The sequence below is a fragment of the Hordeum vulgare genome, chromosome 6H (genome assembly GCF_904849725.1).
Source record: "Hordeum vulgare subsp. vulgare chromosome 6H, MorexV3_pseudomolecules_assembly, whole genome shotgun sequence".
In the NCBI taxonomy this organism is placed as follows: domain Eukaryota; kingdom Viridiplantae; phylum Streptophyta; class Magnoliopsida; order Poales; family Poaceae; genus Hordeum; species Hordeum vulgare.
Genome location: NC_058523.1, coordinates 48188026 through 48203188, shown reverse-complemented (window position 1 = coordinate 48203188; position 15163 = coordinate 48188026). Strand labels below are relative to the sequence as shown.

At 44.3% G+C, this 15163-nt stretch overlaps 1 protein-coding gene across 1 annotated transcript; it reads left to right on the top strand.

Annotated features, from left to right (window-relative positions):
* The first annotated feature begins 1885 nt into the window (after positions 1–1885).
* On the top strand, positions 1886–6222 carry LOC123404170 (probable apyrase 6). Its single transcript, XM_045098088.1, has 8 exons — positions 1886–2625; positions 2913–3025; positions 3206–3313; positions 4214–4256; positions 4625–4810; positions 5363–5460; positions 5547–5743; positions 5841–6222. Exons 1-8 carry the CDS (start codon positions 2118–2120, stop codon positions 6094–6096), a joined length of 1509 nt encoding a protein of 502 aa, XP_044954023.1. The 5' UTR covers positions 1886–2117; the 3' UTR covers positions 6097–6222.
* Positions 6223–15163: the final 8941 nt, after the last annotated feature.

Here is a 15163-nt window from a genome sequence, read left to right as displayed (position 1 = left end):
ATCCCTTGCATTACACGCCATTACAACACGCACACTTTAGGTAAACTTTCAGCTTCCAGAACCGAGACCATAGATGTTTTTCTGTCTCTGAAGTTTCTGTAACCGTCCCTTTTTCTAGAGCTCTTTGCTCGTTCTGAATCATTAGAGATCGATTCGCTGATTTTACAGTTTACATCCCGGTCTTTCCGAAAGGCCAAGGCAAGAAATCATCTCCCCACCCCTTCTCAAATGAATATTGAGAATTCAATCCGCATCGGAGGGAATGAAACAGTCCCTAATAAGATCAGATTTCCACATCCAAGTTTGCTCATCAATAATCTCTGACACTGTATTAATTTGGGCAGTCCCAAGCCTTGCAACAGGTGACATATTGATGGTGTTTGGGATCCACTTGTCATTCCAATATTAACCAACGTACCATTCCCGATATGTTTGATCAATCCGGTGTTCAACGCTTTCCTTCCATGAATTATGACTCGCCAAGTTCCAGAAAAATGTTTTGGAATAGTGGTTTGCATAAACTCACAGAAACCGAATTTGACATGTTGACAAGGGAACTTGACACGTATACTGTGCACTCACTGTATTCTAGATAAGATTTAATTTGATTTGAGTACGGATAAGAAAATACAAGGAACTTTTAAATTTTGTTGAGGTTTTGGTGTGATTTAATTTGATTTAGGTATAGGTTATTGGAAGACAATAAATTTTTACTAATGCATGACATGGTTTTGGAAAGTACTGATTTTATTTTAATTATTTCAAGTTACTCTATTTATGTTGGTTTTCATTTTATGCGGCATCTATTAAAATTTAAACCCAAACAAATTCAAAGTCAAGGGGGAAGCCTGCGAGAGAAAATACGAGAAAAGGTCAAAACGCAGTTACCAACTCCCTTTTGAATCAAAAAGTACAACTTGCGAGCATCTACAGTCGGGCGCCTCAAACCGACATCAAACGCCCAAACGGAGGACCATTCACTCACACGTAGAAAAAAACACAACCCAACCGAGGGTCTCAAACCGGCCTCAAACGTGCAGGTTGTCCGACGCCCCCTCATATCCAGTCCAAATGTAGGATGGATATGGTGCTGCTTGGACGAGTCAGCCATGTCAGTCCGGCTCACCATGGGTCCCACTCTGTCTTCACAAAAACCCAATTTGAAACCCTAGAACACTTCACTCTCCTCTCTCGCTACGTCCTCTCTTCTCCCCTCTCCGATTTGGATCGAATCCGAAGACTCCGATGAGGATGTCGAACTCCGGCTCCGACCTCAGTGTCGTAGAGGAGCTAATGCTATGCATTGCGTTGGAGTGGTCCAAGGTGGACACTAGACAACTCCTGATCTACCCCGTCGCCCTCAGCTGACCCCTCCTAGCCCGCGCTCAGCTCCACGAGGGCTGTGAAGTCCGGGCCGCCCCCACGGCGTCCCCTTCCCCATCGACCACTGCTCAACGAGGGCAGCGGTGGGTGCTAGTGCCCACTCCGTTGGCTTGGGGGGTGCATGCCAAAATCAAAGGCACGCGCGCCCGCGCGAGTGGCAGGAAGTAAGGGAGAGGAACGCGACGGAGCATTCCGTGCGTCGCGGCCACAGGTTGCCGGTGGAGCCCGACGAAGACGAGCGACTCCTTGCTTGGGTCTAGAGCCGGTTGCAGACGACAACGGAGACGAACTCTCACCGACTACGCATTGAGCAATCGGAACACGAGGCGACGGAGACGGCTTGAGTGGCGAAGTTGAGCCAACAACAAGACATGACGGATAAAGGTAAGGGGTTTATTGTCATCTCCGACTCGTCGGCGACCACCACGAGGACTCGAACGATCCACAACCAGCCATGGACGTCTATAACTACGCCGATGATGAAAAGATGAAAACCGACGAGAATTTAAAAACTGTTGGGTCACTGTTTGCAGACGGGCACCTGAAGATGCCGTGCGACTGTACTTCCTTTTTCGACCGGTTGCTTGCGATGCCACCGGCAGATGGGCGCTGGCTAGCCGCGTTCATAATAAATAAAATAATAAAAATAAAACGGGTCGTCGCCGCCTCTCTCGCCGTCGACGAGTCACTGCGGCGGCGTCGGTGGCGGCCAGGCACCTCGTCCGCGTCCCACCATGCCGGAGCCCACCAAACCCCTCTCCCCCCGCCCAAGCCGCGGCCGCTGCCGCCTCTGCGGCCTCTGCCTCGGCTCCGCCCTCCTCGCCATCGTCATCTCCACCCTCGTCCACCTCCTCTCCCCGCCACCTCAGCCAGCCCCCTCCCCGCGCTTCTCCGTCATCATAGACGCCGGCAGCACCGGTACCCGGGCCCACGTATTCTCCTTGGGTCCCGATGGCCGGCCGGATCTGGCGCGCTCCGCCGTGATGCGCGTCTCCCCGGGGCTCTCCTCTTTCGCCGCGGACACGGCGCGCGCGGGGGAGTCGCTGCGGCCTCTGATGGGATTTGCCAAGGAGAAGGTAGGGGGCGAGGTGGGCGCCGCGGCAACTGAAGTGCGGCTGATGGCAACCGCCGGTCTGCGGCTGCTCGAGGAGAGCGTCCGGGAGGCGATCTTGGTGTCCTGCAGGAACGCCCTCAGGTCCTCCGGGTTCCGGTTCGAGGACTCATGGGCCAAGGTGATCCCAGGTACTACTGTCAGTTTCTTCACCTGTATTGCAAAAACCAGTAAGCCTCCAGCAACATGGTCATTTCTTACTGGTTGATAACATCAACAAACTGAGCAAATCATGGGGCATGGAGATCATTGATTGACTGATACGAATACTGCTGGGTGGTATGGAACGGACTGCGAATTCGTTTTTCCTTTTGGGGGATGAGGGTGATTGTTTGATGGATCTAGATGGTTATTGTGTCATTAGCTGAAATATGCCTGAGTTGGGTTTTTTACTTTGGCTGGTATGTTTCTTATATAGGTTCTGATGAAGGCGTCTATGCTTGGGTTGCGGCAAACTATGCTCTGGGCACACTTGGAGGGGATCCTCACAAAACAATTGGAATAATTGAACTCGGGGGTGCTTCAGCTCAGGTTTTCTCATGGACACATACACGGTCTGCTTTCGCGTGTTGGTTCTGTTTTGTTTAACCATGATGCATGCTAATAATAGTCGCGCCTAATTCAATATATACACACATAATTTTCTATTGTTCTGTTGTATTGCAAGAAATTGCAGTTTCCTGCTAATGCAATTGCTGCTATTTGTTTCAGCTGACGTTTGTTTCCGATGAAGTACTTCCTCTGGAACTATCAACTAACTTTACTTTTGGGGAAACAACATACACTCTCTATAGCAACAGCTTTCTGAACTTTGGACAAGTGAGTTATTTGATACATCGAATCCTGTTTTCCACGGTTCTTGTCAGAGATTGAATAGTTCCCAGGGATCTAAATGTCACCCGGATAACACTGTGACTATGAGATTTGTGTGAATAGCAACCAAATACATTCCTTTGCATGGTTCTTGTCAGAGATTGAATTGTTCCAAGGGATCTAAATGTCACCCATATAGCAGTGTGACTATGATATTTGTGTGAATAGAAACCAAACACATTCCGTTAAGCTATAATTTCTTTCAGAAAGCTATAATTATTGGCATTGATTACTACCAGGTCATTGGACGAGGCATTTCATATCCGGAGCACTGTTAAATGCTCTCAAACATCATCAAATGGCAGCCCGCAGATGCATAGAATATGCTCGCAACTCATAAGAAAGAGAGTCATGCTTCAAGTCTAAAGTTTCATCCTCCGGAACTCAGATATAAAGTTTCAGATTTCTTGTCTCAAGTTCCATGGTGGTTTTGAGTACAAGTAAAGTCTCAAAACTCAATGTTTGAAGAGTTCCTTGAGAGTAATAATTTTGATAATCAAAGTTCCAGACAAGTCTAAAATTTCAAAAACATGATTCAAGCAAACTGTTATTGAGCTTGAAGTTTCAAAAGGCAGTTTTGCGCAAGTTTCCTGCAGTTCTAAATTTTCAAAAGAATGTTTATGCAGCCTGGCAATGTTTTAGAAGAAGCATCTATAACGCTATGTGGCAGTCCATTTGTTGAGATATAAACAGATTGGTAGCTGCATGGTTTCAATGCAATGTGATTTAATGCGTTATTTGCACCTGAACTAATTCACCTGCCAAAAATGTTGTGAAGTTCTGATTTACTGATCTTGTGATATTGTGGTGTATTTTAAAATCTGATTTACTCACTTATTTTCACAGAATGCAGCACAACACTCGTACCATGAAATACTGAAGTCAAGAGGTATTTGAGCTCTCTCTCTCTCTCTCTCTCTCTCTTTGTTAAAACAGTCAATCCAGCCATTTTCCATCTGCTGCAATGAGGCAATTTAGCATCGGGAACACAAACTACCTGCAAATAACAAAACCCTTTCTTAGTCCATAGTACAATGCCAACAACTAATAATTTAGCTATGGTTGCTCCTACAGTACAAATGTCCCAGGATTTTAGTTCAAAGAAAAAGTTTGTTGAAGATGTTGTATACTTTGTTATTTTTAGGAAGTTAACAGATGTTCTCTTAATTTCGCTGGTTAACTTTAAATTACAAATATAGTACCCTTTTGCAAGTACAAGTACCGACCAGTGTTTCATCACGATTCGTGCGATTGAAGGATCTTCCAAAAACGGTACACTTGTTGATCCTTGTGCCCCTAAAGGATTTTCTCGAAAAAGAAAAGTAACGGCGAGAACAAGCGGTGCATCAGGATCAAATTTAGAGAATCAATATGTTGGTAATGGAAGCGGAAACTATAAAGAATGTAGATCTTCTTCACTGATGATGATGCAAGAAGGAAAGGGTAAGAAATGCGTGTGGACTTTGATCCTTTTTTCTTTATCAGTATTTATGGTTATTTAGTCTACATATCCTTTTCTTAATGATTCCTGTGCTTAAAATACTGTCAAATGAAGTTAGAATCTTTGGCACTGTCATGATGAACTCAAAATTATAATGCATAATGAGTGGGATATCCCTGTAATTTTTTAATGTCATACCCTTCTCTTTATTGTTCCTATGCTTAGAGTACCGTCGGCTGAAGTTAGAAATTTTGGCACTGTGATGATGAACTCAAAACTGTAATGCATAATGAGGGATGTCCCTGTAAAGATGTAACTGTTTGATGTCAAGTAAGATGGAGGTTCTTGGCTGCATTGACCTAATATCTTTTCCAAATCTTGACACTTTGAATACTTTGTTGAGCTTGCTCTTTATTGTGACTTAAGAAACTCAACTGAGCATGATTTTCTTAGATTTTGTATCATTTTTATCGGACATTAGGATTTGCACTGCCAGCATTTGTATTATATATTCATATCCACCTGCATACCCTTAACTTTTGTCTTGGATGCAGAGAAGTGCGAGCATCAGCAATGTCACCTAGGATCTAATTTCGTCCCTGAGCTGCTTGGGCATTTCCTAGCAACTGAAAATTTCTATTTTACGTCTAAGGTCCACTACATGTTCTCAATTTTTTTCTTCCCTTGGCACATACCATCATTTTCTTTGGGTACTTCTGACTATACATCCTCTTCCAGTTTTTTGGACTAGACCGGTCTTCATCACTGTCTGATTTTGTGGTTGCTGGGGAGCAACTTTGCAACAAGGAGCTGTCCACGCTGAGACAAAAGTATCTCAATCATTCGGATGAAGATTTCTCACGGTATTGCTTCTCGTCGGCATACATCGTAGCTCTGCTGCACGACAGCCTTGGCGTACCATTGGATGACAAGAGGCAAGCATATCATACCAGGACACCATCATTCTTCTTGAGTGAAAATTTACCCTTGACTAATTTTATGCCCTTGCTACTTAAAATTTGCTCTGAGCAGGATTGAGTATTCAAATCAGGTCGGCGACACTCATATTGAGTGGGCCCTGGGAGCTTTCATTGCAAATACAAAACATACGATTCTAGGGGCATCAGGGGCTGCCGCAGCACCGGCACATAAGCATAGACCACTCCTTGCTGTGCTGGGAGCGTTTCTTGCCTGTGGAGTATTTTTGGTGTTGAGATGGAGGAAGCCCAAGACAAGGATTATATATGATTTAGAGAAAGGCCGATACATTATAACACGCATCAGCTGACGCTGTGTGTTGTGCAGGTGGTGGGCATACACTGTACAATTTTGTATTAAATCAGCTACGCTTATTTTGGGACGGAGGAAGTGTATTAATCTTAGCTCAAGTTCTGATCTTGTTATTTTGCGTGCATGAGTACAGAATTTATGGTTTCCGTGTCATCATATCCTAGGTTTAGTAGAGGCGCAAGGAAACTGGCCCTTTGAGCAATTCTAGCAGATTTGCCAAAAGGAGTTGATCGCCAAAATAACCGCTTTTATGTTGAAAATACTACCCCCTCCATTCCTAAATATAAGACCTTTTAGAGATTTCACTATAAACTATATATGAATGTATGTAGTTATATTTTAAGATGTATATTCACTCATTTTGCTTCGTATCTAGTCTATAGTGATTAAAACCACTATAGCAGAGCCGTTCAAAATGAATGACGAAAATATATGTTTTTGTTGCAAGAATAAATTGGAGGATATTGGCTAGGAGTCATGCTGAAGAATGGAGTGAGATCTTCAGCATCATGGTTCCCTGGACCCTGGGGCAGTACTGGAGGAAGCCATCATGGGAAGTGGGACACCTTCAGTATTGAATCAGTGTGGGAAATGTGGGACACCTTCAGTATTGAATTAGTGTGGGAAATTTGCTTGTGGATTGCCCTGTTTAAGAGCATCTCTAGTAGATCCCTTATAATGTCCCGACCCGTAAAATAATCGCCAAAATACGGGTCGGTGCGAATAATGTTGCCCGGTCAGACCCCGCAAACGTCTCCAACCCGTAAAAGTTTTGGCAGGACGCGGCAAAATGAACACCCCAACCCGTGAAAACGCAGGTTTTCGCCCCGTTGGTGCCCTGTATATATCGGGAGCGATTGGTGGGTGGGACATTTCAGCCCGCGTTTCCCCCCACCCACTGCCTCCGGGCTGCCGCCTACGATACTAGCCATACCAGCCGCCGGGATCACACCGGCGGGCCACCACACGCCCGAGATTGACCTCCACCACTCCCTCGTGCCTTTGCTGGCCGGAAAGCTGCAGATCGACAACTGTTTGTCGCGACCACCGGATTTGGCATTTTCGGCCATCGACGGCTGCGTCAAGCCATGGATTCGTTGGGGAGCACCACGCACAGCCCCGGCAAAGCGCCAGCGACGCATGCATGTACTGATTCGTCCTCTAGTCGCCATCGTCGGTTTGCCAGCAAGGATTCTTCCGACTGTCGCCCGGGCTCGGTGCTTGCGCAGCGGCTCGTCTGCTTGCCGATGCCGCTCATACAGTGTGATAAATGCACATAGACAGTGCTGCGTCTCACATCTAGCACGCGACAACACCTCGGATGAGTATTCTTCAAATGCAATAACGTCGGGGTATGTTTTTCTTTCTGTTCGGCTTTGTCAACTTATTTGGTTAAATTTCGATAGCTTATTAAGGTGTTCATGGGATCAAAGCACGCCTCGGTGAGTGCTAGACTCCCCGCGACCCCCGCGACTCCCTAGGGTTCCCTCCCTCCCCTCGACGACGCCGCCGCCGGCCGTCCCCGCTCCCCTCCCCCTCCCGGTTCTGCCCCGGGCCGCCTCCCCGGGAGGTGGCCGGGGCGGTGCGAGCCCCGCCCCTCTTTGGCCTCCCTCCTCCTCCTTCCCTTCCTTCCGCCGCCGACGGCCGCCCCTCGCGCTTGGCCGGGTGGTGTTGGGGGCGGCGGGACTGCCTGTCCCCCCGCGCGCACCTCCTTGCCCGGGGGTATGGGGGCGACGGCGGTGCTCCTCGGCTCGACGACGGTCCGGTGACCCGGCAGCAGTGGCGGGCGACGCGTGAGGTGGTGGTGTTGCCCCTTGGCGATGAGACGGCGTGGTGATGCAGGTTGGCCGGTGGCGCGCCCCCGGCCCAGATCTGGGCCCTATGGGGCCCATCTAGGTCCTAGCGGGCCGGCTCCCGGCGTGGCTTCATCGTCGTCTATGTGGTGAGGAGGGGGAGTAGCTCGGACGGGGGGCGGCGACGCCGAAGGCGCGCCTGCTGCAGCGCAATGGCTGGAGCTTTACGGGCGTGGAGAGCCCGACCGGGCCTGTGGGCCCATGGGCCTGGTATGCTCCTGCTATTGTGCCCGGTCGGCTACCGTCGTCGAAGGTGGAGGTTGTACCCTCCCGCGTGCCGACCGTGTTGTGGCCCCTAGTCCCGGCTCCTATTCCCCGCAGTGCAGGCCTCACTTCATGGTGCCGTGGTGAGACGGCATGGAGGCTTCATGACCGCGGTGACGCAAGATGGTGGTCGCTTTGTCGCAGGCTCTGGAGCATCCGAGGTGAACGTTGGGATCGGGGGAAACCCCTGCCGGCCTGGCCGACACCGACGCGGCGACGCTTGTGGGTGCCGCCGGACCTTCCTGGAGGGCGTTGGGGGCGACCCTTCCTCTTGCCTCGTCAAGTACCGGGGGAAACCCTTGGCAGCAGCGTCGTCATCGTCGCGGTCCTTCTTGGAGGTGTTGATAGGTACCGGTGCTTCGGAGCCTTGGAGCTTGGTGGGAGATCTTCGGTGGGCGCAGTGATCGTGAAGCGTCTTCGTTTCCGTTGATCCGCCATTGTCGGCATTTTTTCTCTTGTTGTTTCTGTTTCGTTTCTTTTGGGTGTGATTGTGTTGCTTCCGCCCCAGCACCTGTTGTTGACTGTATCGGTTGGTTGCTTTGTAATACAAAGCGGGGGAAACCTTTTTCGGCGATTAAGGTGTTCATATGTGTAGGAAGGTGGATGCTCATTTTGGTATTAGGAAGAAGAATACATCGATTTATTGATAAGAAGAAACTTAATAGATATTTGTGTACTCCTTAGTATAATTGAGGCTAATGATGCGGCTGCATGTGTAATTAGGAAATAAATTAAAGGGGAAGCAACGTCTAATACTTTAGAATCAAAGCCGAAGAATGAAGAATGTAATATCAAGATTCCGCAGATCAACAATGAATGCATGGAGAAGATGTCGGTCTAACTAGTGGGAACAGTTATGAGAGTTGAATATCTTCTAAAATACCTAATTGTGATTCTTGTTTTCTTTAATCTTGCTATTCTAGCAAAGATTTGGTAAATTATTATGTATCAAATGCCTTTAAAGAAAATAAAAAAGCAAATAAATGTATTTTCATGATTGAAATTGAAATGCAAATAACTGATTTAGGGGTCGATGGTGGACGACGGCCGAGCAGACCCCGTAAAAAAGATATTTGTTGCAGGTCTGTTTTACGCGGCATGCTCGGCCGACGTCCAGCCGATCGACAAAAACGTTTTCCCACAAACTATAAACGATTTTTATGAATCGATAATATACCGGGTTTGCTAGAGATGCTCTAAGGCTGCGCCTTCAGGACTATCGATTGTTTCGGTCACTTTAGCCTACCCTGTTCTTATAGTCGTATCAAGGATTGATTTGGATTATGGCAGGCTATTGTGTTCCCGCAATTATATCCTTCCACTTTTGTATTCAGTTTTAAGCGTTGTGAGAGTATTACTAGAACATATGCCCATATGTTGTAATGGAAAAAAAATGATTGATGGTTTATTAAAAAATTGAAAACAACCCAATGTAATATAAAAAATGGAATATGAGAATCCTAAGAGCATCTCTAGCAGACCCCGTATAAGTGATCATATCCGTAAAATTTTGGTGTTTTCTAGTTTTGGTCGTAAAAAGTGTGCAGAATAGAAACCGTAAAAGTGGTATAACCCATTAATTTTTTAAGGGGCACGGTAAAGTCACATCCGAAACATTTATTTTTGAAGGTTGGAAGGCCGATTCTAGGGGGGCCCGTATACCGGTCAAACCTCGTCGGAGCAAACACGCTGCCGCGGAGTTCGCCGAAATTCGCCCTAAGCTTGTCGGAATTCACTACCGCACGCCGGAAAAGGCCATTGGACGCTGCAATCAATCGCCACCGGTTTGAATTGGACGAGTCCGACCTCGTCATGGCCTCCTATGACCTCAGTCTGGCAGCCAAAATCCTCCCAGCGCGGCAGGCAAAGCGGCATGGCTCGGCTGGCAATAGAGCAAGTCGCTAACGACGGAGACGACGGGGCATGGACGACGAGGCTGGGCGCGGCCGGCGTGGTGATGGGGCATGGGCGACGGGGCCGAGCCGCGACCGATGGGCGACGGGGCGCGTCCAACGGGGTTGGACGCGGCCGGCTGGAGGAAGGGCGGCGGCGGCCGGACCGGAGGAAGGAGCTCTTTGCCGTAGTTTTCCAGTTTCTTTTAAGATTTATGTTCATACATAGTTAAAATGGACCCTTAAAATTCCTTGTTTTTGACCCGTATCCCACTTTTACAGTTTACGTTTTTACAATGTCTGCTAGAGATGCTCTAATGCGTAACATATTATGAGCAGGGCTTCAAAGGGGAGTCGGGATTGCGGCCAACTCCAACAGGAGAGTTGGGATTGCGGCCAACTCCAACAGCTCCGCGCCGCGTCTCAATGTGGACTCGTCGGTCGATTGGTGTTGTACCAGTCACCAATCGACCTCGGCGACCGACCATTTCGGTGCAGGGGCAAGAACGCAATTGACCGGAATCGATGGTGGCACTCCAAGCTAACCAACCATATACACTACTTCCTTCGGTTTTAAATATAAGTCTTTTCTAGAGGTTTCATTAGGGGACTACATACGGATGTATATAGACATACTTTATAATGTAGATTAACTTATTTTGCTCCGTTTGTAATCTCTAGTGAAATATGTAAAAAGACTTTATTTTGGAACGGATGAAGTAGAAGGAGTGCACGAGTTTGTCGCGCTGTTAGATTAAAAAACTAATAATTCTGTTTCAAACTATAATGTGTATTACTTTTTTTAATCTATTTTTTTAAAATTTGATTAAATTTATAGATAAATATATCAAAATCTATAATATCAAATTGTTGCGATTAGATTCATCGTTAAATGAATTTTCATTATTTTTATTTAATATTGTGGATGTCGATATTTTTGGTCTCAACTTGGCCAAAGTTCAAGAATTTGATTTTTCAAAAAACTAATACCCCTTCTGTTTTGAAACTAATGAAATATCTTGTTTGATGTGTGGAGGAGATGACATAGTGTGTTTTATTTTTATTTATAATTCAATAAATTGGTGGGTATTTCGTGGTGTGATTCTATATTATATGTCAACCAACCTTATATATGTGACAAAATTTCTACGTCGACGACTGCATGAGCATGATTGATATGTTTTCATAGGTCGGTTGTTGTTGATTGATTTAAAAAACTGTTTGTTCGGTCAAAATCCTAAACCAAACTCATTAGGAAGCATAGTTTATTTGTTTAAAGAATTAAACGAGTGAGTTTTGAGAAATTGTTGACCCGGTCAAAATCGGATGACTCAATTTTAATGGGAGTCTTGGAGACCTCAATTGAATGTGAAAATTTTAAAACCAAGGCCTATAGTTTTATAGAGGTATAAATAAAATAATTCAATAAAAGAGCTTTGAGAAATTGTTGATCAGATCAAAATCGGATGTCATAATATCGATTGAAGACCTTAATTAAATGTGGCCTCTCAATTCTAAGGAAATTAATGTTATACTTCCTCCGTTCCTAAATATAAATCTTTTAAAAGATTTCATTAGGTGTCTACATATAAAGCAAAATAAGTGAATCTACACTTAAAGTATGTCTTTATACATCCGTATGTAGTTCAGTAGTGGAACCTCTAAAACGACTTATATTTAGGAACGGAGGGAGTAGTATATGCGTGTATGTCCTCTTTTAAGAAGGTGGGTACGCAGCACATGGACGCTTCATGCTGCTCGAGCACACCCATCATATTAAGAAATTGATCTGCTAAAAACAAAATATTAAGAAATTGATGTGACATGTCATTCTAGCCTACCAAAGAAGGAAATTACATAGTCTTTCATCCTCAGGTTACCTCAACCGAGAGAGACCACGATGCATTTATTTGAAATTTTTTAAAAATAAAAATTCTTAACTTTTAATTCTACTATCGAAATTTAAATCCTTTTCACTATTGGGTTTCTCGTGACGAGTTCTTTAAAACTAAATCTCATATGAATAGGTTTCGATGAACTTCTTTTCCAAGCAACTTTGTTTGCTACACAGACAACTTTAGTGTTATATGGAAGCAACTTCTTTTTTCCCTAGTATGACTAGTTATCAACGGATGATTTTTCTAAGTTGGTTATCATGACTATCAATGGACTAGATTCACCTCTAAGTTGCCTACCATAAGGACAACTCCAACGGGGATAACCAAATTGCCCCAAATGTCGGTATCAACCTTTCTAGACACCTTTAACCATCCATTGACGGTCACATAATTTGTTTGAACAAGTCCGTTCGTCCAAAATCCTTGAAACCGAACGACGAGGGGGCGTTCTCAGGACCCCTCAACGCCCATTGCTCCCTCTAATATCAAGTCGGATCCCATCTCCTCCGACGTCAAGAGGAGCATAACCGACCCTCCTAGCCGAGGTTGCCGCGATGGACAAAGTGTCCACGCTACAAATGGAGATGCTAACCCAACGTTCAATCTCCGACCATTGTCTAATGATGTCGTCTACGTCGCTCCCGAGCAAACCCGATGTACAAATCTAGATGTCTTGTAATGGAGCAGACGTCATTCCCACTGCGCCAACCATCTCTGCCTAAAGGTTGATTGTGGGCAAGTGAATATATGGTTTTAGACAACTATATGGTTGATTGTGGGCAATTGGATACATGATTCTAGGCAACATTATGGTTGGCAACTATGACACCTAAAAAAAAGATAAGAACATACACATGTTTATTTGTGGAGGGGGTGACAAATAAACTTAATCCACTAGAAACACTTCATGGATTTAGTTATGTCCCCATGACCAGCTCCACACCGCTCCCCCTCTATGATCATTCGCCTGGTATCTACGATTATACCAAGGGATCCAACCCCGAGGAGATGGAATTATTGATGCATATTTATGATACAATATTAATTGAAAGGTATCTATTTTTTTTACATATTAGCCAAATTATGATTTTGATAATGTTTCTTTCATGAGGATAGGGCAACTGGATCCATGATTTTATGTAACTGTATAGCTGATTGTGGGCAACTATGACACCTGAAAAGGGATGAAGAACATAACCATATTTGTTTTTAGGGGCTCACATATAAACTTAATCCCATAAAAAAACTTCATGGTTTTAGTTATGTCCCTTGATCAGCTCCATCCTCGCGCCCTCTATGATCGTTCAGCAAGTGTTTACGGTCATACCAAGGGACCCCACTCGAAGAGAAGAAATTCTTGACACACCACTATGACACAAACTTAATTGAAAGGCATGTATCGATAACTTTTTGCCTCATCTAAACTATCTACAACTTAATTTCTGATGTACCACACTACATGGCATAGCTAATTAGGAGACTACCATGCGAATTCACTAATACACACAATGCAATTCATTTAGCACCAAAGTTGCTCATGTTTAGCATTAAAGTTGCCTCATCTAACATTAAAGTTGCTTTTGAAAAAAATCATCAGAACGTATTCATATAGGGTCTAGTTTTAAAGAGCTCGCCATGAGAAATCCAATGATAAAAACGGATCATCATTCTGACACACGGTTTAGAAGTTATAGCTTTTTGAATTTTCTTGTACCATAATTAATGCATACTTCGCCATCGTTTGGGCTCGCAGGATTGACTGACGAGGTGGAGAAAAATGAACTAAAAAAATCTTTCCATATAGGAGTATAAAATAGATGGGTAGGCAGTTTTCCAAATCTGAATGTGCGCTCGTAACGTCTGAATCGTGCAGGTACATTATCAAGCATTTGGGCTCTTTTAATGCATGAAATCGCGTTTATAGTCTGGCCATATTTCCCGTCTCTCTGCATGTCATCTCTTTCCCTCCTACATGCTATTGTGCCTTCCAGGTTCTCTTCCCATGTAGCATTTCCTAATTCTCTCCCCTTCTAAATTTTGTCTTTTCTAGTTCTCATGCATTCCAAATTTTGTTCCCACGTCCACACGTGATATTAAATATTCTGTCTGTGTCATACCCTTCCAAATTCTCTTCCCATGTTATCTCTCTTTGAGAAGTTATTTGAAATCTTCTTTGAGATGTACTCCTTCCATTTCTTTATATAAAGTGTATTTATTTTTTGATAAAATTCCATAATGCAATATGCATTTTTTGTAAATCCTTGTAATTCGTTTATTAACCCTTTTAAAAAAAGGAAAGTATTTTTTTCATGATTGCATTTATCTCTAACTGTATCAAACAAAGGAAATTGTCTCTCTTTCGATTGCGTGTATCTCTTACTTTTCTAGAATCATTGATTACTTGTCACTAATCAATAAATTTGTCAAGGGTAATTTTGTTCTAACATCTCTATAATTACGTGTCCTGATAATCATACCGAAAATTATACACCTTACCAAAAATAATGGTGGGAGTACATGACTAATTCTTCCCCTTGTGTTTTTTCTTTTGAGGAATTCTTCCCCTTGTGTTTATTTGATCCCGAGTCCAGCCAACCTATTTATATTGAGGAAAATTGAAAGATGTATATACACAGATGGGAGTGAATATAAGGGAGCGATGTGGGACTACTTAAAAAAATCAATGAACCCTCTTTTCACAACAAAATGCGATTTACTTGGTTGGTTGTGATATCCTTCTATAAGGAGACGTTCATGTCGACTATGGAGGCGTTTGTGTTGACTTCTTCAATTTAAAGATATAATATGTATGTTCATGTATGTAAACAACTTCAGTTGTACGTGTCGGTTCAGTCTTGCGGAGGTGTTCACAGGGATATAATATGTATGTGCGTTCATAGAGTAAATGTATGCTCATGTATGTAAACAACTTTAATTGTACTATATTAAAAAAAATGTTTGTGTAAACTTTTTAAAATATGTGGTACCGCTCATTGTGAGCGGTTACACAACACTTGGTAGGCGTGTCCATCGGTGCCGACCTAGTTGTTTTTCGTAGCTTCCACACGGTTTGAGGAAACATTCACCTGGGTATTATTGGTGTTTCTCAACTGCATTTTGGGGTTCGAATAGTTTTTTATATTTTCATTTTTAAATCA